Source organism: Anastrepha ludens, chromosome 5 (genome assembly GCF_028408465.1).
Source record: "Anastrepha ludens isolate Willacy chromosome 5, idAnaLude1.1, whole genome shotgun sequence".
NCBI lineage: Eukaryota > Metazoa > Arthropoda > Insecta > Diptera > Tephritidae > Anastrepha > Anastrepha ludens.
The window spans coordinates 48,121,044-48,143,957 of NC_071501.1; the positions used below are offsets into that span (position 1 = coordinate 48,121,044).

Consider the following 22,914-nt stretch of genomic DNA (forward strand, 5'->3'; position numbering starts at 1 on the left):
AGCTTGATATCAAATTATTCGGATGTACCAAAAGGGAAGCCAGGCACTCCCCGACTAGTTTCGAGCGCACTATATCTCTAAATGCTACACCCCGTCTATTTCTCTTTTGAAGGGATGTGGATGAGAAGTTTCCACTTGGACACAGCACACTTGTGCACTAATCAATCACAGTGGGGATGACCTCGAATTTTCTAAGTATCCTAAGTCAAGCTCTCAGCCTCAATGCGGCACAGGCCATGGAAATTTAGCTTGCGATGCCTGCGACCACTATGTACATTTATCATTTCGTTAATTGTATTTTAAGGGAAAGTCTGCTGTTCTGTATCGGTGTGAGACATTGAACACACGTGATATAAAGGGTTCTCCAATAAGAGGTATTATTTTGATATTCAAAGAAAAATGATGTTATTGGAAAACCCTTTACTTGCAAGCACCCCAGGCATTTATCAATCGCAGTCTTCGCAAAATTGATCGGTCACACACTGCGAAAACCACATGGAGATATCACAAAAGTAGACCTGAACTGAAACCCGCAAGGCAGTCGTAGATGTGGTAGGCCATAGTGGAAGCCGAAGCACTTCAAGCAGGCCACATTTGGCGACAAATCAAATTCTTAGTTTTAAATAAATATAATTTTAACTTTTTTATTGAGGCCCTTTGCTCCATCTAGGAACTTCGGGAATATATAATGTATATACAATATATAATTGATAAAGTAGATGTAGCTTTACAAGCTATACATAAAAGCTTTCCTCTAACAATATGTGCTATGTGTTCACAGATTATTATTACTATTATAAATCCGCAATTCAAACCGCTTCTGAGGGTAGTTCCGATTCCAAGTTATATCGACACTAGCTATTACATGCTATATCACATTATCAACTTACTTATACACATATTATACTTTGTTGTTTTAAATTGTTCATGCTATAAATTACATATTTGCTTCTCTTATAGCTTCCCGCCAATTACGTCGAAAAGTACCATATGCTGGGCACCTAATGACCCCACGCCGCCTCTGGTTAAATAAAATACCAACACAATGTGATGTTGTCATTGAGTTTCCGCAAGATGCGCCCGATGAGGCGCTACGGTGGCTTTTGGCACGACTACGGTCTCAACCACCATCGGGACTAGGTTTGGTGGTACAAGTGAAGGCTCATGAAAGTACGCGACGGAACGCGTTCTACGTCAGTGCACCAACAAATGTGTAAGTTTTTTATATTTGACTCATTATGGTTAGAACCGGATACTATTAAGAAACAATTAATGAAATAATCTGAATCAGATCACGAGGTTCATACGATTATTCATCCTGCAGCGTTTTCTGTGTAAATATTCTATTAAATTAGAAATTCATAATCTAGATCTTGTGTCTGCTAACCAACCTGATGATCAATCATCCTGACTTAATTAAGTAGATTTATGTGTAACGAAAAAATAGATACTTAAAATTCATGCCAGCTAAAATTTTTATTCACCCATATTCTGACCGCCCAGCAATATTATTCAAATTATATGAACAACCCAAAGTCGGGAACATGTGAAAGTCTCATTTGACTATGGATGGTATGAGATATTAGAGAAATACAAAACGAAATAGGATATAAGAAAACAGTTCGGTCAGATTTAACAAATCATTAGATTCTTTCCATACTTGAATGCCATACTTTGAAGGGGTTGCGTTTCGGCAGAAACTAGCAAACTTGAAAAAGCTATGAAGAAACTTCTCATAAACCCAATTTGTCGTTCGGAGGTGGTATACAACTTTCATCATCGTAGTTTGCGTTATATCCCATTGGAGCATATGATCTCAATAAAGCATTCCCACCTGGTTTTGTTTTTGGTTAGCAATTTTAATTCGTTCCACGGTTTCCCACATTCACCGATTTCTTTTTATAACGATCTCCTCCATGTAGTTTTAGGGTGACCCCTGTTGCGGCTTCCTAGGGAGTTCCAATCAAGAGCTTGTCGGCAGAATTCCGTATCATCTTTTGCAGCGTGTGGCATATCCACCTCCATTTTCGCAATTTGATAGAGTTGGCCGCTCAAATTTCCAACTCCCTGCCAACCTTTCTACTGCCTCCCTGCTCTGAAGAACGATCTCAGACGTTATACTAAACTATGTAAAATTGCTTTATTGGCTAACTATGTAAAAGTTAACCTTGGGGTTGGTCCCAGTAGTATCACGAGCTAAGACTGCTGCCTTTCTAACTGCGGAAACCTCAGCTTGGAATTCACTGCGGTGATCTGGTGGCAGATTTAAGAATTAAAAGTTAAGTTGAAAGATAATTACTAATGATAAAAATTTAACTATTAAAAAGAAGACAAATGCAGATTTTTATTTAAATGTTTACCGCTACTTCGGATACACTCTTGGAATCTGGCCTCCGTATTCCGTGTCACTTACTGAGGGATTGATATCGGGCTGTCATTAACCTCGCAAACGATATCTTCCTTTGCGAACGCACTGAGGGGCATTATCGTGCAAATTTGTAGCGACTAGTTCAAGTTTTCATTTGTTCTCAACGTCTGGCTGAGCCCCGGCCATGATTTGTTTGCCACCGAACTTTGTTGCCCGGAACCTTCGGACCCATGAACAAATCAAATCTTCACTTGGGGCATCCCGTAAACGTCGATTATTGTAACGTGAACAAAATCAATGACGAACAATTGCACACATTGCTTCATTGGCTTTGAAATACGCTTCGATTGCGAACATTGTTCACTCGTCCACTGCGACATCGTGACTAATAACCTGCACTAATAACGAAGTTAACACGGTTTCCTCCCCGCTCATACACTCAGCGGTTAGGGAAAAACTTTAAAATCACTTAAATCACAAGCTTTAGGGAGAATCTAAAAATTTATTACATGGAATGAAGTCACTGAATTTTCGAAAACGTATTTCATAAAAATGCTTTCTTAACTGATAAAATAATTAAAAACCAATTACATATTACGATGCTCGGTTTAGATTCCAACAGACATATCCCGTAAGGCCAAAGCATCTGGAAAAATTATAGAAGCGCAACATCAATTGTGTCTTTGCTTCTCTGAATTACCACTCCCTCTCCACTCAGAGACAAAGGAGTCATATTTGTTTTAACGTAGGTCTTAATTTTTGCCCATACGTTATCAATAATGTTCACCATTGACCAGTACGGTCCAAGGCGCAGCAGTGTTGGAGATTCATTATTTGAAACAATTTGCTTCAGGTGTAGTCGAGGGACTATCGCAATTCAACCCAGGAGCAGCTAGACTTAATTTCCAGAAACTATTCATAGTTCATTTTCTACTTTATTCGATTTTCTACGTTTCGAACCTTTTATTAATGAACTATAAAATCCAAGAACTACATATACATTTACATACGTTTTATAATTAACCTTTTTCGTAGTTTATTTAAAGCCGCCGAAGAAGCACGTCTACCGAAACGATTACGTCCTGATCTAGGAGGTGCCTTACGTGAATTCACGACACGCGAAAGCCATTGTTTTCAACAACTAAAAACCGAAGATGGGAACAGTGCACTTTTCACCTCACAAGAACGCCAATGGCTTGTTTTGCAGGTATTGCAAGGCCTCCGTGCCAGTCAGACGGACATTGAGGCGTTACATGGACGTGCCGCTGTGGCTGAAGGACAAAGCATTGTGGCCGCCTGGCAAGAGACCGGCCTAATTGTGCAGGTGTTCCCATTACACGAAACGCGCTCATTGGCACTGCTACAAAACAGTTGGGTGAAACAAATTTTTTCTTCGCAACCACTTGGTAATTCAATACTTTACTTTTTCGTTAATGCCAGACTAGTGAACTATCGTTATTTACAGACGACATTGCAGAGTACTTTGGTGTTAAAGTGGCGTTGTACTTTGCTTGGCTGGGTCATTACACGTGCGCCTTAGGAGTTCCAGCCGTATTTGGAACAATATTGTACGCGTCACTATGGGGTAAAGGACAAACAGCGCAGGATATGGGACACGTTATTTTTTCCCTATTCAATGTTGCATGGGCTTCGTTGTATTTGGAAGCATGGAAACGATACTCCGTGGAACTGGCATTTCGTTGGGGCACCTTATCGACACCACCAGAATTACTTGAACCCCCTAGACCGCTTTATAAGGTAAATTTATACATATTCAACAGACTAATTTAAGTTTGTTTGGAAACTGTTTAATATCTGGCGTTTCCATTTTAATAACGCAATTAAGATTAAGCACAAATCTAGGGTGGCAAGCCGCCATCCGTTGTCAGATGTATTATATTATCATGAAAACAGGATTTTAAGGCTCTAAACTGTATTACAGTACTGCTGCTTGTCCTTCATAGTATAGTTGATTGGTTGGTTGGCCTGTTTCCTCTCCGAGTGTATTTATTATAACAAAGATGAAATTTTGAGGCTCCTGAGCTAAATAAAACATGTTTATCCTAACTACACTCCCCAAACTAAACAACCACGTTATCGCGCTTTCATCGGAAGTTAGGTATCTTGGAGTGATACTTGACTCCAAACTCTATTGGAACCTATCCATTGAAAATCGGGTAAAGCCGTACTGGCCTTAGCTTTCTACCCCTGCAAATCTATGTTCAATAAATAAGGGGGACTCAAGCCACAGATTGAGCTTTGGATGTACAACGTAGTGGTTTTGCCAATTTTAACGTATGTTTGCCTGGTTTAGAGAGAAGTCTTCGGAAGGGCTATAATATCACTAAACTGGGGAGGGTGCAATGGACTGCATGTATTGGCATCACCGGAGCATGTAGAACATGCCCCAGTGCTGTTCTGAATGTCGTTTTACACTTTTTTCCTATCGTCTTTTACGTTATTTCCAACGCTGCTCTTGAGGTAATCTCTCAAGGGACATGTTAGCTTTTGTAGGCAGTTAACACCGTACTTCTCTGAACTCCGGACAGATCTCTCTATCCGCAAACTGGAGTTTGAGAGTCCGTGCCAGGTCAATCTTCCCAAGTAGACAGGATTAGAAGGAAGTGAAAGTCTGCACCGAATCTGGTACCTCTGTCTTTACTGCTTCACGGCTTCGAGAAGGAATCGAGAGTCGGAGTAAGAGTTTCCTTTAAATTAGCCGATTTATCTATTTTCTTAAAATTGCCGAATACTGCTAGTGTTTTTCAGGCAGAAGTCTTTGCGATCCTGCAAGCATGTAAAATGATAAGGGAACATGGGAGCGAGGGAGATAATACAATTTTTCCCGATAGTCAAGTAGCGATCAATGCTCTGACGTCGCCATGGTGTAGATCCAAACTAGTAAACTCCTGTAAGGAGAAGATCAAATCACTTGGGTCTGCAGGTGCAACATTTCTTTGATCTGGGTTCCAGGACATAGGAACATAGAGGGAAATGAAATTGTTGACGAGCTTGTCAGGAAGGGAACTGAATTGGTCTCAGAGACCTCTTACCGGGCCATCGGCAACCCCCTGACTGTTGTTAAAAGAGAATTACACAACTTATTTCTCAGAGAACCGCAGAAAAGATGGAGCTCCATTTCTTCATGTGCTATTTCAAAATCCCTTTGGTCCCAGTACAATGGACGGAGGACTCAGAATGTCCTGGTGACTCCAGGCCACAATTGGCAAACTCGTAGCCGGTCCATGAACGATCGCCACGCACCCGGGAAAGCTAGGTTTACCATTTAACTTCCATTTCAGAAGCTGTGGAGACCTCTTAGAGAAGGAGAATGTTGAGCACTTTCTCTGTAAATGTCCGGGTTTGACAGTTAGACGATTAGGGTCACTGGGCGCTGGTTTATCCACAAATGATTTATACTTCACATATCCCCTACAAATAAAAGTCCAAGGGTCCAGAGGTTATGGGCTGTATGGCAAGTAGCGCCGTTTTGTTGTAGAGATCACGGGCTTCAGTTTCCGGCATCAAAAAGTCGTTTATCCTGGCGCGATGGCGCCGGGCAGTCCCCTTTTTTCCATAATTCATAATATATGTGTGTATGTAAGTAACTGCTTACTCACATTTTTTATATTTTGTCCGGCTATGAGGAGTTTACGTCCGTTCAACAGAGGATTTTGTTTGATTTGTTATGAAAATAATAGTATATTCGTGTTGTGCCTTAGACATAAAGTCTGACATACTATTTTCTTTAATGTGGACGACGAGGATTTTCTTAAGCATTTTCAGGAGGAATGAGGTCAAACTGATTGACCTATATTCCTTTGAGAGTATGGGATTGCTTACCCTTGCTTCTCTCCAGAGTACTGGCACATAATTAAACCTCAGACATCCTTGTATATCGCTTTTAGTCGTGGTACCAACAGATTGTCCATCCTTTGGAGTATGGCAAACCTCCGCCATGAAAAAGCTCCTCATAAAAATATCTGACGTTCGGAGTCGGCTTGAAACTTTAGGTCCCTCCATTTGTGGAACAACATCAAGACGCACACCTCAAATAGGAGGAGGAGCTCGGCCAAACATCCAAAAAGGGTGTACGTGCCAATTATATATATATACATATATATAGTCGTGAGTTTTGAAAACATTTTCCTTAGTTTAACCGTTTCGTTTGTGCTTTCTATACTGCCACGGAAGTCTTTCCATTATTCTCTTTTGGCCCTACGTATCTCTTTCTTATATGTTCGTCGTAGATCGTTATATTTCTCCCAGCAGGATTCATTATCGGCTACTCGAGCCAGTTTATAGAATACTGTTATGCTGCGCCTTTTTGACCCCAGCTCCGTGTTCCACCAAGGTGGCTTTGATCTGCATTTTAATCGTAGGGGAGTGCATGCTGCGTGATATGCTTTATTAAGTACCCTTGTTACTCTTCTATTACTCTCTTCCAGTTCAACACAGGAGCTGAAGCTGCGAGGTCTCAATGGTTTTTGCAATAGCACTTTCCTAAACACACCCCAGTTTGTGTTTCTAGGATATCTGAAGGCTTTGCTCTTTAGCTTGGGCAAATGTACCACAATTTTTCTCACTAGAAGAATACTTTGGCAAAACACCCTGGGGAATGACAAAAGTGTTCAATTCATTCATGATGTTCCTCGGCACAAAGTCGTATTAAGAATTCGTTTCGCAACAGTTCGAATTTGGTTACGAAATAAATATTAGGATAATTGAAAGTACACGTTTTTTTGGCTGAACACATTTTTAAATATTTTTTTTTAATAAATAGTTTAATCTTTATATTGTTTTGTCTGTTTATTGTTTCTATTTTAATAATATGTACATATATTAAATGCATTTCTTTTTTCAGGGTACTTTAGTAGAAAATAACGTAACTGGACGTCTAGAACCGAAGGAAGCTCCCGCGTGGAAACGGCGTGCTTTTCGTTATTTAGTTAGTTTTCCTGTTATTGGGATGTGTTTGGCTCTGGTTTTTGTAGTTATGTTCCTGATGTTACGTTTCCAGGTAAGTTCGCTAGTAAATATGCAACATTCACACCAAAAGGTAAACATTAATCCAGTGCTCCTGTGAAAATTTTAAAAATATATTAATACGAAAATTTCAATTAACAAAAAATTCATAAATGAATTTCAAAAAAATTAAACTCTTTACTATTGTTTTGCAAAAATTATTTAGAGTAGCTGAATAAAGTAAATTGAAGTTTACCTCGGTTGTTGTCTCGCTACATTTTTGTATATGTTAAGCAATAATACATGCATACTATATCTAATTATCTCAAAATTGGTTATTAGGGTACAAAAAGCTAATTTAAATTTCCTTCTTTTAAATGTGTTAATAGTCATTAGCTAACAAATAAGAAATTGGCGCAATTTAAAAAATGTAAGATGAAAAACGGACCTAAATTCCTTTTAATAAAGCAAAATGGATTTTGTTGGAACTTCAACTATCCTGTTTAGTGATTTTTATATCCGCTCGCACTTATGCCCAATGGTATTATAATTTTGCTCACATAACTGTTGTATGTATGTAATAGCATTGTTTTTTTTTTTGGTGGGTGATTATGTTGCTCGGTGGGATGTCGCCAATCTGCTCCCTCAAAGCCATCTGTTACAACTAAAAAACGTGTGTTCAGCGTCATCGCTCAGCGCTTCGCAGTATATGCACTTGCAATCGGTTACCTTGCCCATACGGTATAGGTATTGCCAGAAGTACTCGTGGCCCGAGAGGAACTGAGTTTAGATGTAGTTCACTTCTCCGAAGTTTCTTTGGACCCATTTGTCAACTGATGGAATAAGTTTCGCCGTCCATCTGCCACTCGGTTCAGTGCCCCATCGGCTTTGCCACCGCAGCATGGTTTGGCATCTCCGTTCTGATAAGCTAGTGATTACATGTTTCTTCTTGGAGTCCCACGCATCCATTCGTTCCCGGACCATGAGGTCGATAGGTATCTGACCGCTGATCACGAAAATTGCTGCGTCTGAGACAGTGCGTTAGGCTGAGGCAACCGCTTTGCAGTTTAGCACAATTCCCCATACTTCGCTGCCATAGAGGAGAATTGAGTTTGTAGCAGCCATAATTAGCTTTCTTTTGCTCTGAGTTGGTCCACCGATGTTTGCCATTAATCTACTTAGCATACCCGTGACCTTTGCTGCTTTGGTAGCCGCATGCCTTATCTGAGCCCAGAAAGCAAGCCTGCAATCAAGTTGAATACCTAAGTATTTTACAGCTTTTTGGGTCACTAAAGACGTGTCACCTATTTGCATGCTGACCTCGAGTGGCATGTGACCTCGTGTGATAAAGATGATTGCCGTTTTATGTTTGGCGAGTTATGGCCTTCAAGCCATATTTGCGTCCTTATCATGACTTGGATCAGCTTCATTCTAGCATCCTCAGTATTCCGAGCTGGTAGGAGCGCCACTATATCGTCCGCGTATCACACTAAATATATATCTTCTGGCATTTCTATACTCAATATCTCATCGTAGCTCAGATTCCACAGATCGGGGTCGAGAATAGATCATTGAGCTGCCCCAGACGTTATCGCTTTGTGATGTGTCGTAGAGCAGTTCACGCTCAATCAGGTATGTAACAACATTGAGGAATCAAGATAAATATAGTCAGATGTATGTATATATGTTACCAATGATAAGAGAGAAATTTTAATGAAACTTTGGTATATTGGTATTGAAAAGGGGCGAAGTCGGTCAATAACAATGTCCATCTCTCACATAACGGCATTTAAAAAAAAAAACTAAATCTTGGTATCCCTGTTATAAATGAAGTAAAATTACTCAAGTTTGGTAAAAGTTATAAACCAGAAAAAAAAAGAAATAGGATGAATGAAAAATTGTAGAAAATGAGCGGGGCAAACCCATTTTACGATAAATTCGTATATTTCGATTACGACCTTTTAAATTTTACTAAAATGAGGTACTTCAGTTCGGATCGAATTTAGAGCTTCCTTACTTGGTTTCATTTATTTTTAGCTAGTGAATACACAGCAAGCGTAGTAGTAGTACATTATGTTAATTTAATTTAAGAGGATTTTCGCATTTAAGTTGGTAGTTCATAATTTTTAACAATATTTATACTCATATTTAATTTTTTTATTAATTAAACTAAAACGTTGTTAGAGAGAGACATTCCTTATTTCAACAATTACATTATTTAGTATTTCCTCTCTTATTTTGTATCACCACCTCTATTTGGCATTGAAAGCTTGTGTGTTTTTTTAATAGTCTCTTGTTGTGCTACTACGAAAGTAAAGTGTTGACTCTAAACCCGCTGCCATTACAATAAGATAAGTTCACCAATTATACAGTCTGTGTCAGAAAAAAAGAACCGGTTTTTTTCTTGTAATTCAAGATATATTCCGTTCTGCTTTTTGCTGCGTAATAGTCCCACTCAAGGGCTCCTGTAAACGCAACCGAACAAAAATCAGTGAGAACTACTCGAAGCGTTTTGAGGCGGTATTTTTATGCACGCATTCGAAAGGATCGAAATTATCTTATACTGCGGCTGCAAAAGTGATTAAAAAATCAAAGAGTTTGTTGTGATGTGGAATCAGCGGTATAAAGTGATCGTCCAAATTTTTAAGCGGGACGCTTCTTTGCGACTACGCCAAGCACGCACAGTTTTTGTTACAAAGGGAATAGATGTGAGTATCAACCCCATCGAACGACGACTGAAGGATGCGAACATATCCTACCTTCCCACATCATCAAAACCACTGCTCTCAGAAAAACACATTGAGAAACAACAAAACAAGAAAATGGCGTCACAGTAATGGACCAGCCAGTCCACGATTTAAAGCAACTCGTGCATCAAGTTCGCAAAGTGTGGTCCTCTTTTCGCGAGCTACGCAGAAAAGCTGGTTCAAAGCATGCCGAGAAGAAGTTATACTCCACAACGATGGAGACTACACGGTTTATTGAGTAATTGCGACTCGTAGTTTTGTACATACTTTCATGTAAACAAATTTTAAATATATATCTATCATACTTAAAGGATAATCGCGGTTCCTTTTTTCTGACACAGACTGTATACGTTCGGTAGAAATCTTAGAGATTCCCAACTTCAATTTTATCATATGTGAATATGAATATGTAAAATAATCATTTTTCGTGTCGTGACTATCCATGGTAAATTTGGATGATAAGAGGCTTGTTATTTATAATTCTAAAATAAACATTGTTGGTTGAAAACATTTTTGTTTTTCAAAATATTCTTCTTGATGATCAACACTTTGCTTTCGTTTGAACCCGTTGCTTTCCTTTGTCCAGTCGCGTTTTCCGGGTGATTCTTAAGTTATGTGGTATCTAACGCGGACACGCCTGTTTTCCACAAAATGGTTATGCAAAATCTTAGTGATGATTAATAGACGTTGCCGTAAAGTGGACGTCACTCTATACCCTATTATTTAGTCTTGAGCCGTTGAGGTTAGTCACCGACCCTAGATCAAGGTCATTAGGTTAGGTTGGGTTAGATTGAAGCTGTTGTTCACTGTCGGAGACTTACAGGCTCATAGTCAATTGTGATGGCACATGGGGAACTTGTCCTTATCTCTTCTAAACCCAATGTATACTTTTTAAAAATTTTATAAGATCCCTAATTTCCACAGTATTGCGATCTTCTAATTTATAAAAAAATTGTCTGCCTAAAATGGTAAATCTATCAGTGAAAATGTAGTTATCATCTGCAAGTATCGCATCACACTGTACCAGTGTCACGGCTTTTGAAGGCAGCCGTGCCCTTTGTACACTTTCCATTTCGCCCTTGGATACCATATTTTCCATCCCTGATTCTCACCCTGAGGACTACCCTTCACTACGTGCCTAGTAACAGTCATCTCTCCCATCCCTGGGATAATGGTTATTTTCTCAAGAAGTGGGCGAACAAATTCATGCAGTGGCCTTAAACAAGGTATTGATAACAGCATCCGGGTAGAGGTTTTTAAGAGCCCACTCTATCGAAAAAGATACCTAAATTCTTTGAAGGCATGTATCCATTATAGTTTGTCTACAAATTAGAGTTCAGCCGTGTCGACGGACACATCTCACGGACATGTCATCCTTTGAGGATGAATACCACTCTCTCCTTAATCCGTTTTCCTCGGTATGTGACGAAGGTTGAGGCAAGCCTTGTAGATATTTGTGCGGAGGGGACTTACAAGGTAATAGGTCACTTGTAATTCAGCGAGAAAGATACCATCTGGTCCTAAAGATTTTTACGATTGGAAGCACCTAATTGGCAATTATTCCTATTTATCACTTATCACATTCGCAGAGATACTCCAGGTCCTCAAGTTAACAGTATCTAAGACAGGGCCCCCAGAGCACCCGAGAAAATGGCGTTCATTGCGATTGATTGAAGAGGTCAGTCACCGTTTGGCTTGTGGCTACAATTCAGGGAAGTCCTATTTTTCGAAAATATTTTCCGTAATCGATTTCCTACATAGTTTTCTTCAGGAGCCCACAGAAATCTTTCCAGAATTGTCTTCCGATGGGATGAAGATTTTCAGGGCTCCTTTTAAAGGAAATTAAAAATCTATATATATATATATATATATATAATTGGCGCGTACACCCTTTTAGGGTGTTTGGCCGAGCTCCTCCTTCTATTTGTGGTGTGTGTCTTGATGTTGTTCCACAAATGGAGGTACCTACAGTTTCAAGCCGACTCCGAACGGCAGATATTTTTTATGAGGAGCTTTTTCATGGCAGAAGTTTGCCATTGCCTGCCGAGGGGCGACCGATAGAAAAAACTTTTTCTTAATTTTTTGATCTTTCACCGAGATTCGAACCGACGTTCACTCTCTGAATTCCGAATGGTAGTCTCGCACCCCCATTCGGCCACGGCGGCCGCAAATTAAATATCTATATAAATTAAAAATCTTCCTGGTTTCCCTCCTCAAGGTCATAATCTCCGGACTCCACTAGAGTGTTCTCCACTGGCCTTTAGGATATGATGATTTAAAAACATGCATAACATATACTATACATTAATTTTATATGATGTGTCAAGCTGGCCCAGAGAAATATACTTTATCCTAGAAGAGTTGGTTGCCTCTGTTCTTAACAGTAAGCTGCGCGTACCGAGAGAAACGTGTTTGTGGAGTAAGCGATAGTGGCCGCCTTGTATTTTGTCCAGTCTGTTCTCGTTCTGTAACATGAGAGGATGGGAGCTTTCAAAAAGGGTTCAAAAGAAATGTGGTGATGTTGAGGAAAGGGAGAGCTCCCTGGAAGCATACCGGTCATTGAAACTGCTGGAGACAGCACGCGAGAACCTCATCTCTGTTAGTCGTGAGAAAAGTGGGCTTTTCCCATGTTTGTTTATAGCTATATTATAGGTTAATATAAAATCGAGAAGTGACTTACCTCGAGTGTTTGTGTTGTTCGAGCCCATTAGTGAATGGTGAGACTTAGAGTTAGCGCCAATAACAATGGGTTGACAACACTTGGCAGGCATCAAAGTTTAATTCGCAGGTCATGTTTCTTATGACCCAGATTCCTCGGATAAGTACAAGCTCTTCTGCAGTATTGCAGTGTTAGTTTCATCATAATACTATATTTATCCCAAAAAAGGTGTTTTTATAAGTATAAATTTTTAAAATAAAATACAACATAATAACTATTATGGCATAAGAAATAACTTTTTGTTCTTTTATTTACCCTTTTTTCTTGTCTCACTACACCTTCTCCGAAAGTAGCGCTAAATATCGCAAATAATTACAATACAATTTGCTTAGTTCTACCAAAATGGTATTTCTAAATGTTTTGTCGACAGTTATTCACATTTCACGTTTTTATTTATATTCATGTTAAGCTGGTTTTGATCAACTTGCCAAAACAATAAGAATGATAGTGAGATACTTTCCCATTTATGTTTTAATCAAAATTCACAAAACTCATTTCATGCAATACATTTACTTTTTTACAGGATTGGCTGGATCACAATAACATACCTGATAGAGGAATTGCTCAATGCATGTATAATTTGCACAAGGTTATTATAAGTTTTTATCCTTTATTTGTGTATTTCGTTATACTAACATACATAAAATAAATCAACGCCCCCCTCTTAAGCTATTGGCATTGTGAAAGCACATTTAAAAAATTCTTGTCATATTCCTGATAAAAATGAACACATACATATACATATTAGTAATTTTGCAAATTGTGGGCACAAATCACAATTACCCGTCGCCGAGTAAAACTCGATTACAAATCGAAATATGTTGAAACATTTGAAAATATGATGTAACTATAAGATTCGGTCCGACCCCTAATTTGTGTACTACTTTCTATTTTGTATATGTAGTTATATACAGTAGGGTTGAAAATTATTGAAAGCGATACCTACCGACTAGTATAAGAATCAAGATTCTAATATTTCATTTTTCATTTGAGCACACAAAAAGTTTTACTGCGGTCTGCCAATTCATTCTTTATTTGCAAGCTACTTGAAGTCGGTGTGTCATTGTACTTTTTTAACATAGGAAAGAACCACATATCGTGCAGTGATAAAATTCTTTGTTTCAGAAGGTTTATCAGCAACATGAACTCATAGAAAATTATACAAATATTCAATTAAATATTTGCTCGTCCATTTCCAACTGTGCATCGATGGGTAGTAGAATTTCGACGTGGTCGTAGAAGGGTTGAAGACGAACCACATATTGGACGTCCACAACAGGGCAAAAATATCAGAAATCATAGAGCAAGATCTGACAAGATGTCGCTAAATGCTATACAAGTGACGCAGTGCTCGAAGTTATGGAAAATAAGTATGACGTCATCTCACGGTAAGCGATCATGAGTCGGCCACCGCGATAATGGGAATTGAAACTCTTCGATTATTTGCTCTAAAACTACGTCAAAATCCCACGATGTACGGAATGCAGAGATGTGGACAGCATCAGACCTACCCGTTAACCGGCTCCCAACGGCTTTGCAGCAATCATCTGATTTGTTATGTAACCGGGGTTATAACGGCAGTTTGTTTAAGAAGGAACTGAGATTGTGTTGGTGATACAAACAATAATCAAAGCAGCCTTCACTTATGTTACTTCGTTGCCGTCTAAACAATGACTGAATGGACGAGTGTATGAAATTAGAGGGCAGAATTATGCGAGCCTCCGGTGACGAGGCAACCGAAATTACTCTCACAATTTTGTTTCGGATGGCCAAATTTTATAATCTATCATCCTTGTCAAAACCTTAGCATACGCTAACAAGCCGAACTCGTAGCGAAAATACGCATGACCAGAGTGACGCAGCAAATATAAAAGCAAGTCATCAAAAATTGGTCCAAGCGGTCGGAAGTACTGCAAGCAAAGCCGAGAATTTCATATCTTACACCATTGTTTTATTTAAATTTATTTGCTATCGTTCTTATTTGGTTATCCTATATTTATAAAACAAAAGTATTGGGTTGGCAACTAAGTAATTGCGGATATTTTATCTGTATTCTGTAATTATTACCAATTTTGATCAATGACCTTTTGTCATCTTTCAGGCAGCATCATAATCCCACGTTCATAAAACTTCTGGTTTTTATTAGCAAAAAACTGAATCAGGTACGATTGGACATCATCATCATTATTCAAATTTTTACCATTCAATAAAAAGTAATCAGATGGTGCAAGGTCAGGACTATATGGTGGATGTGGCAAAACATACCAACCAAGCTCCAATAATTTTTGCCGAGTGGCCGAAGATGAGTGTGGTCTTGCATTTTTCTGATGGAATACAATACCTTTTCGATTTGCCAATTCGAGCCGCTTTTCTTCAACTGCATTGTTTACTTGCATTAGTTGTTCAATGTAGACAGAATTGATCGTTCGGTTGGATGGTAAGAGTTCAAAGCAGACAATTCCTTTATAATCCTACCAAACTGATAACAAAACCTTCTTTTGAGAATATCAGCCTTTGATGTTGTTTGAGTTGGTTCACCTGGTCTGTTCCACGATCTTTTCCGTTCCCATTTTTCATCGCCAGTTCTCAGACGTTTTAAAAATGGATAATTTTCATTACGTTTCTTTAGCAAATCGCAGCTGGTAGTGCGTTGCGTTAAATGCGTTTTTTTCAGTTCGTGAGGAACTCATGTATCGAGTTTTTGAACATAGTTAAGTTGTTTTAAGTGATTTTCAATGCATTTTTGTGATACATGAAGTTTTGTCTGCAATCTCACGTGTTGTACTGTGACGATCCGAATCGATTATTGCTTTGATTAGTGCGTCATCAACTTCAACTGGACGACCAGAGCGATTTTCCACTTTCTAGTAAAAAATCACCGGAACGAAATTTGGCAAACCAATTTTGACACCGCCAACACACCATAAACAACACATAACTTTTTATGAGCTTGCGATGCGGTTTTCCCTTTGCGGAAATAAAAAAGCGCACGAACGCCAAACGAAAACTACGCAACAGATCAAAAAACCTTTTTTAATGATTGACAGCTGAATTGTCAACTATCAAATAACAAAATGTGTTTTAGATTTGTACTACGTCTGCAAGCCTAAAAATTCAACTGGAGCCATCTATGAGGGAAATCCGCAATTACTTACATAGTTGCCAACCCAATAAAACACATAAACTACTTGCCGTAAAATTGTGAACTTATTTACTTTATCAAGAATTTATTTTTATAATAAGCAAAAACAAAATTTGCGCAATAATTTACGGGAGGAGATGAGTATTGCCGAAACACAATTTTTCATATGGATAGTAATGACTTGAGCATTCCGAAGTTTTTTCTATTTCCATCTCTTAGATAGATAGAGGATTTGTATATTAATAAAATTAAAAAAGTTGAAAAAATTAAAAAGAGAGAATCGGAGACGCATATGCAGAAAATGCTGTTTTTATTTTTCAAAGAATAAAAAAGGAATTAGCGAAGCTACTATGAGTAATTATTCACCGCTGTTTTGTGGGTATATGGAAAGGTTTCCTGTAGAATTTTTCCTTGTTTCACTGGAGAAAACAGGCAAATATATTTAAAATGTGAAATAACATAAAGACGGAGTTCAATTCTTGATTGAAAGAAATTCTAAATTTCTGAAGACAAAGTGAGCACTTAAGCACCCGCAAGATCCAAAACGCTGATACCGGAAATAAAACCATAAATAAGCTGAAAACGGGGCTTTAGCAAGTGATTTTTAGTAGTTCTAAACCACATCATTAGCATAGACATGTAGACAATTAGTCAAATAACATTTTGGTAGCGAGTTTCATCGAGTCAAATTTTCAATTTTCACTCTAAGATTGCGTTATGTGTGTCAGTAAAGCACTATATATTATCGGTAGATGCATAAATATGCAGAAAAAATACAATATTATTATAGATTCAAAATCCTGCAGCAAAGATGAATTTATATTTGATATTCATAATTCATACATTTATTTTTTTATTAAACTACTCTCAAAAGAAAAGATTAATATATTAGCTTGGGGAATAAGTTCGTAGCGTTTTCCCGAAGACTTTTATTTAAACGAAAAGCAATAAATTTATCAATAAGTTAATCAATTATATATTTTCCGTTGTTGTTTACAACCTCTTCCCACCTCGACCTCTCTGTTATCGCCCTTTATATGGTTTGACAGGGAGCGGGAAAGGTGGTAATCGGTCGGTGCAAGGTCCGGAGAATACGGCGGATGCTGAAGGACCTCCCATTCGGGCTATTCGAGTGCGGCTTTGGCGACTTGTGCAACATTTGTCCTGACGTTTTCGTGAAGGAGTATGCTTGGACCATGTCGATCAGCCCTTTTCAGTCGAATAGCCTCATTCACGCGGTGCAGCTGGACAATGTAGAGCTCCTTGTTGACCGTGGCATTATTTTCGAGCATTTCTCAAAGCTTCATGCCCTCCCAACCCCACCAAACACATATGATGATCTTCTTTGGATGAAGATCCGGCTTAACTTTCAGCTTTGGCGTATTTCCTGGAGGCACTGACATCTTTTTTCGCCTCATATTGATGTACGAGTATAGGCACCATTTCTTTTCTCCCGTGACGATTTGGTACAAAAAGCGCTATATATCAGCGCGTGTTGCTCGATGGCGGGCGAGATGCTGAGAAGCAATTTGAAGGCGACTTCCTTTGTTTTTTTTTTTTTTTTGTTGAGCTCGTGAGGCACCCAGGCTCTCAATTTTTCAGTAAGTCCCATTGAATCAAGGTGATTGAAAATCGTTTTATGATCGGAGTTCATTTTTTCCCAATTCATGACTGGTTTGGTGACCGTTCTGCTTCAAAAGTAATTTGAGACGTTCTTCATCGAATTCAGAAGGCTTTCCGCTGCCGGGCGAGTCAACGAAATGTCATTTGAACTTTGTAAACCATTTCCGTGCTGTAGACTCGTCTATGACACCTTCTCCATACACATAGCAAATGTCCCTGGCTGCTTCGGCAGCTTTTTGACCTCGATGAAAAGCAAAGAAGAGCAGGTGGAAAATGTTGATTTTTGAATCGGGAGTATTCCACTTCTAAGTCTCAAAACGAATGAAAAATAAAATAACTTAAAAATACAATTAACATAGTTTTGTAGGGCAGAAACAGTTCTATCGAAATAATACTTACCTTACCAAACAAATCGTTGTAAAATAAAAGAAAATATAAAAACGCTATGCACTTATTCCCTAACCCAATATATAATATAAAGTATATATGTACATACATACATTTAAGATTTAATTTAATTTAATTTGTAATTTTTCAACAATATTTAAAATATGTTTACCAACGAGTGCTTATAAACTTACTTATGTGTGTACGTGTAGTTTTCAAAAATTGTATATTTTTTTACGTGTGACATATTTCTTTGCAGGATTGGTGGGATTCCAAACTTCCGGAAGAAAGCATTCTATGTTGTTTGAGTGTAATACCAAAGATTTTATTGGCGGGTGCAATAACATTAATGGACGAGGCATATTATAAACTGGCTGTATGGCTGAATGATCATGGTTAGTATTATTTATATTATACAGTTACTCATACCTTATTTCATACAGAAAGAATTTTTTGGTAAAGTGTTCTATATTTCACAATATTTTGCGAAAATGAAGTACTCTGTTTCTTCATCTGTCATCTTACTTATTTTGATGCAGTTAAAAGTACAGCTATTTCTGCCGCAAGTTTCAAGAAACGAAATTGTTTTTTTAGTATACGTTTTTGGTAGAATGAGTTTGACATAAAGAAATATTTAATTTTATGTACGCTTGCACCATGGGACCGCGTACTTCGATAGAAAAGCGATAGAACATTTCAAAAAAATAATGTTGTATCATGAAATAATTAAAATTGTACATTTAATTTCGTCAACAGTTCAGTGTATTATTGATCGCCTTATGCATGAAAATCCTGTGGTAAATAAGGGACGACAGTCTTCAAATAAAACTTCCACAGAGAAAGAGTGTTAGTGCGTCAAGTGAAGAAAACTCCATCAACAAGCGCTCCAAAGTAAACTGAGATGGCCAAAAAGGGTTTAGGTAAGAAACTCTTCGAAAAATACTGAGGGAACTAAATTTAAAGGGTAGAATACCCGTTATAAAACTTTCGCAAGTGCAAGTGATAGAAGTAAGAGATTGCAGTTTGCGCGTGATCATTTAAATAGAACCCCAGCAATTTAGAGGACCGTACTTTTTACAGACGAGCTAAAAATAAACTTATGTGGTCCAGATGACAGACCCTTTATATAGCACAAGGGCAATACGAAGCTCACATGCTAAAATTTGTGAGGTACTATAAATCACGGCAGTGGCAACATTATAGTGTTGTCGCGCATGCCATCAAATGGAGTTTGAAATATCGCAGAAGCAATGAACAAATATGTTTATTTAAAATTTCTGCAAGAAAATTTGGTTCAAAGCGCTAGAAGATTACAAATTGAAGACCACTTTCGCTTTTATCAAGATAACGACCCTAAGCAAAAGTCACAAATAATAAAAACATGGTTAATGCATATGTAAATGTCCCCAAACTCTTTAAACTCCTGCACAATCACCGAATTTGAACGTCATCGAAAATTTGTGGCCGGTTTTAAAGACAAATATAAGAAAATATGACATCCATAACAAATCTGATCTTAAAAAGGCGATACTTGAATAGACGAACCAAATTGCTCCAGAATACATAAAAAAATTTGTTGACTCCATCCCACGTACACTTCAAGGGGCCTGTAATAAACCTTTCGTACAATGTACTAAATACCTTAAAGTTTTAAAAATTTGAAATAATTAGTTGCTCTTTTTAACTGTATCATTTAAGCTGCGGCGTGAATTCTCTGCATGTTTATTTTTTTTTTTTTTTGTTTTATTTGAAATGAGTTGAAAGAAATGAAATAAAACAAAATAAATAAGATGTCTATATACTCTGAGTTTCCATTTTCGCAAAATATTGTGAAATATCGAGTACTTTACAAAAAAAATCGTATCTGTATCAAATAAGTTGTGGGGTGTATGAGGTGTACGAGTATGCTTTCCCAAATCTAATATCAATTAAGGAAGGATAATTTTAAATAAATTATTTTTATTGTTTTTAGAGAACTATCGCCTTCAGTCTAAATACGAAAATCATCTTATAGCAAAAGTTGCACTTTTCCAGTTTGTCAACTCCTTTTTGTCATTATTCTATATTGCCTTTTACTTACGGGATGAGGATAAACTAAAAGAAGTAAGTACTACTTTTTTCACATTTTATACAATGAAAGGCATTAGATACCACGAATTCAGAAAACTTGTTAAAATTACTGTTAAATTACTTTATTTTTTTAAATATTTTCTTTAAAGTGTATGCAAAAAGTACAATTAAAGAAAGCAAATTTTGAGCATTATTTTTGACAGCCTGAATCCTTTATGATTTGACTGCATATGAAGTCTAGTGGCGACAAATCGCATACAAATTGTTATATTTTTGCATGTACACTCAACTCTCGTTTTACACGGTCTGTTTTTACACGATTTTTAAATAACGCGGTTCACTAATACATTTTTTTACGTGAAATTTTCGTTCTTATTACGAATCTCAAAAAGAAAAATTGGTTTCCAAGCAAAACATAATTTCTAAATGAAGGCCTATTAAGTAAAAATTTTCGTGTAAGATTGAGTAAAGATACATACATACATATGACACTTCAAAAACGATGGAATGAGTAATTTTCAGAACTAACCAATTCCGATTGTGCGTGAAAATTTCGACGTAATCTTTAGGCCGCATGTAGCTGGATAACAAATATTCCACAAGGTCGCGTAAAATATGTAATCATCCAATTTTGTTTTTGAATTATTTTTTACTGAAGAAAAAAAATTGTTGACGGAATCTTTACTTGACTTTTATGCTTGTCTGTTTGTATACTAAAGCAGTCCAGGAGTGTCAAATATGACTGTTTTTGTTGTTGTTGTTGACGTACGACGCCATTCGCAAAAATTATTAATCTTCCAATAAGCTGATTAATTTCGCGCCACCTTGTACAAACACGCAAATTTTAGGTCCCTTCCCTGTGAAATGCGACGAGTTTAATTATATTAACTAGAACCTATTCTGACTGCTCAAACAAAATAATAGCACAAACATCTTTACATACATTACGCCTCGCCTGCCAAAAGTTTCAGAGAATATTTACATATCCGGGTATTGGCAATTACCGCGAAAATTGTAAACAGTTCTTTGAGACCGTTCAGTGTTTTCATCATATCAAATAAACTGTTAAATTTCATCGCAATAACTTCAAAAGCTTTAGATTTGTGTGTCTGAATACTTATGCTCGAGACTTATGTTATTGCCACTCGTGTTGTCGTGGCTTAAGCAGCTCCGACATTTGCTTCTTTAATCGGAATCAAATCATTAAGATCATTTTTCGAAATGAAGTGGATTTCTTCCATGAAAAAAAGCATAGTCGTCGGTGATGACGTCGTTATTTTCATAGTATGTGAGCTCATACGAACCTTAATTTATTGGCAATTACAAGTGCGTTGAATTGCCTTGGATACTGTTTATTTGTTGGAATATTTATATAATTAGTAGATAATTTTTCGGCATTTCCCATTTTTTTCTCACGATCTCGGGGTTCTTGTGTAATCAGGGTTGCAAAGTGGCAGGTGTATGCGATGTAAGTGTTTAAAAAAATATATATATTCGTATCTTTATCAGTCTCAAAATAAATTTGAATTTACAAAATAACCTCGTTCCCCTTTCGGAGTTTAATTAGCTGTAAAAGTCATACTAAAAAGTAATACATTTTTAAGCTCGTTATTTTCCCCTTTTTTCTCCTTAGCAACTGGCAGGTTTACTAATTTCACGCCAAATTATTGGCAACCTCCGCGAATCGGCAATACCTTACTTCATTGAGCAGTGGAAACTTGCCAAATTGAGCTTTAACATGTGGGGCGCATTAAGTCCTACACAGGATATCAATCGCACCATAATGGACTCTGGAGATTTAACGACAACAACGACTACGGCATCGACTACAGAGGAAAAACTTAAAATGGACATACCGCAACAGACACCTACGAAACATGAAGCAAGTACTCCACGTCTGGAACCGAGTTTGACAGGAACAACAACATCAGCGAGCAAACGAAACATTGGGCAAGCGGAAATAGAAAGTACTCTGTACAAAGTAAATTACAGAAAAAAATTTAATAAAACGAATACGATATTTATGCCTATGAATTTAAATTACAGTACGATGGCACATTTTCCGACCATTTAGAGATGCTGGTGCAGATGGGTTACGTAGTTCTTTTTTCAGCAGCGTTTCCACTTGCCGGCATATGTGCTCTAATTAACAATTTTATGGAGATACGTTCGGATGCTTTTAAGTTGGCGCATGTGCACCAACGACCTTTCGGGCAGCGTGTGGCCAACATTGGAACATGGCAAAATGCATTCAGTATTCTGTCATTGGCTGCTGTCATAGTTAATTGTGCGTTGATTGGACTATCTGGGCAAGTCTCACGTTTGTGGCCAGGCCTAACGACCGCCCAAACAATTATCTTAATTGTCACATTGGAGGTATTCTACACTATATTTTCACCGCATATTAATTTTATAGAAACTAAGCAAATTCCTGTTAATTCAGCATATTATGTTGGGCTTGCGTTCTGCACTGACATGGCTACTGCCAGAATTGCCGTTTTGGTTGGCGGCAGAAATTGCACGCGCGGAACATTGTCGTAGAGAGATGCAATGCAAAGGAACTTCACCGCGGCCTACGCCACCGACCCCGACGTCGACTACTTCCACACAGCCGGATCAGGAAGCTTCAAACTTAGAGGGCACTACTACTAGTGAACAATCGATAGAAAATCAAATGGCTGAGGATATTTTTTATCAGAAACAGTTACGCCAAACTACTAACTATCCACAAATAGATGAAATCACCAATTTTGGCCTACAACGCAATATCGAAGCAGATGTGAACATATTCGAGAATCGCGACTCATCTCCAGATTCGCCACCATCACAAGTATATACAAATTTTACATTCCATGTTAAACTGCTTAAATATGCATATATGTTTACCACTATT

At 37.8% G+C, this 22,914-nt stretch overlaps 1 protein-coding gene across 3 annotated transcripts in view; it reads left to right on the plus strand.

Moving 5' to 3' along the window:
• Window positions 1-22,914, plus strand: part of LOC128863716 (uncharacterized) — a 68,200-nt gene that overhangs the window by 12,941 nt on the left and 32,345 nt on the right. For 2 of the 3 annotated variants that reach the window (XM_054103020.1, XM_054103021.1), the window contains exons 2-10: window positions 961-1,213; window positions 3,404-3,774; window positions 3,834-4,126; window positions 7,233-7,388; window positions 18,211-18,346; window positions 19,924-20,054; window positions 21,655-22,002; window positions 22,068-22,397; window positions 22,465-22,851. In XM_054103020.1, coding sequence (XP_053958995.1) covers window positions 961-1,213; window positions 3,404-3,774; window positions 3,834-4,126; window positions 7,233-7,388; window positions 18,211-18,346; window positions 19,924-20,054; window positions 21,655-22,002; window positions 22,068-22,397; window positions 22,465-22,851 — 2,405 coding nt within the window. Of the gene's footprint in view, window positions 1-960; window positions 1,214-3,403; window positions 3,775-3,833; window positions 4,127-7,232; window positions 7,389-13,322; window positions 13,389-18,210; window positions 18,347-19,923; window positions 20,055-21,654; window positions 22,003-22,067; window positions 22,398-22,464; window positions 22,852-22,914 lie in introns of all 3 variants that reach the window. The other variant, XM_054103022.1, reaches the window with a different exon arrangement.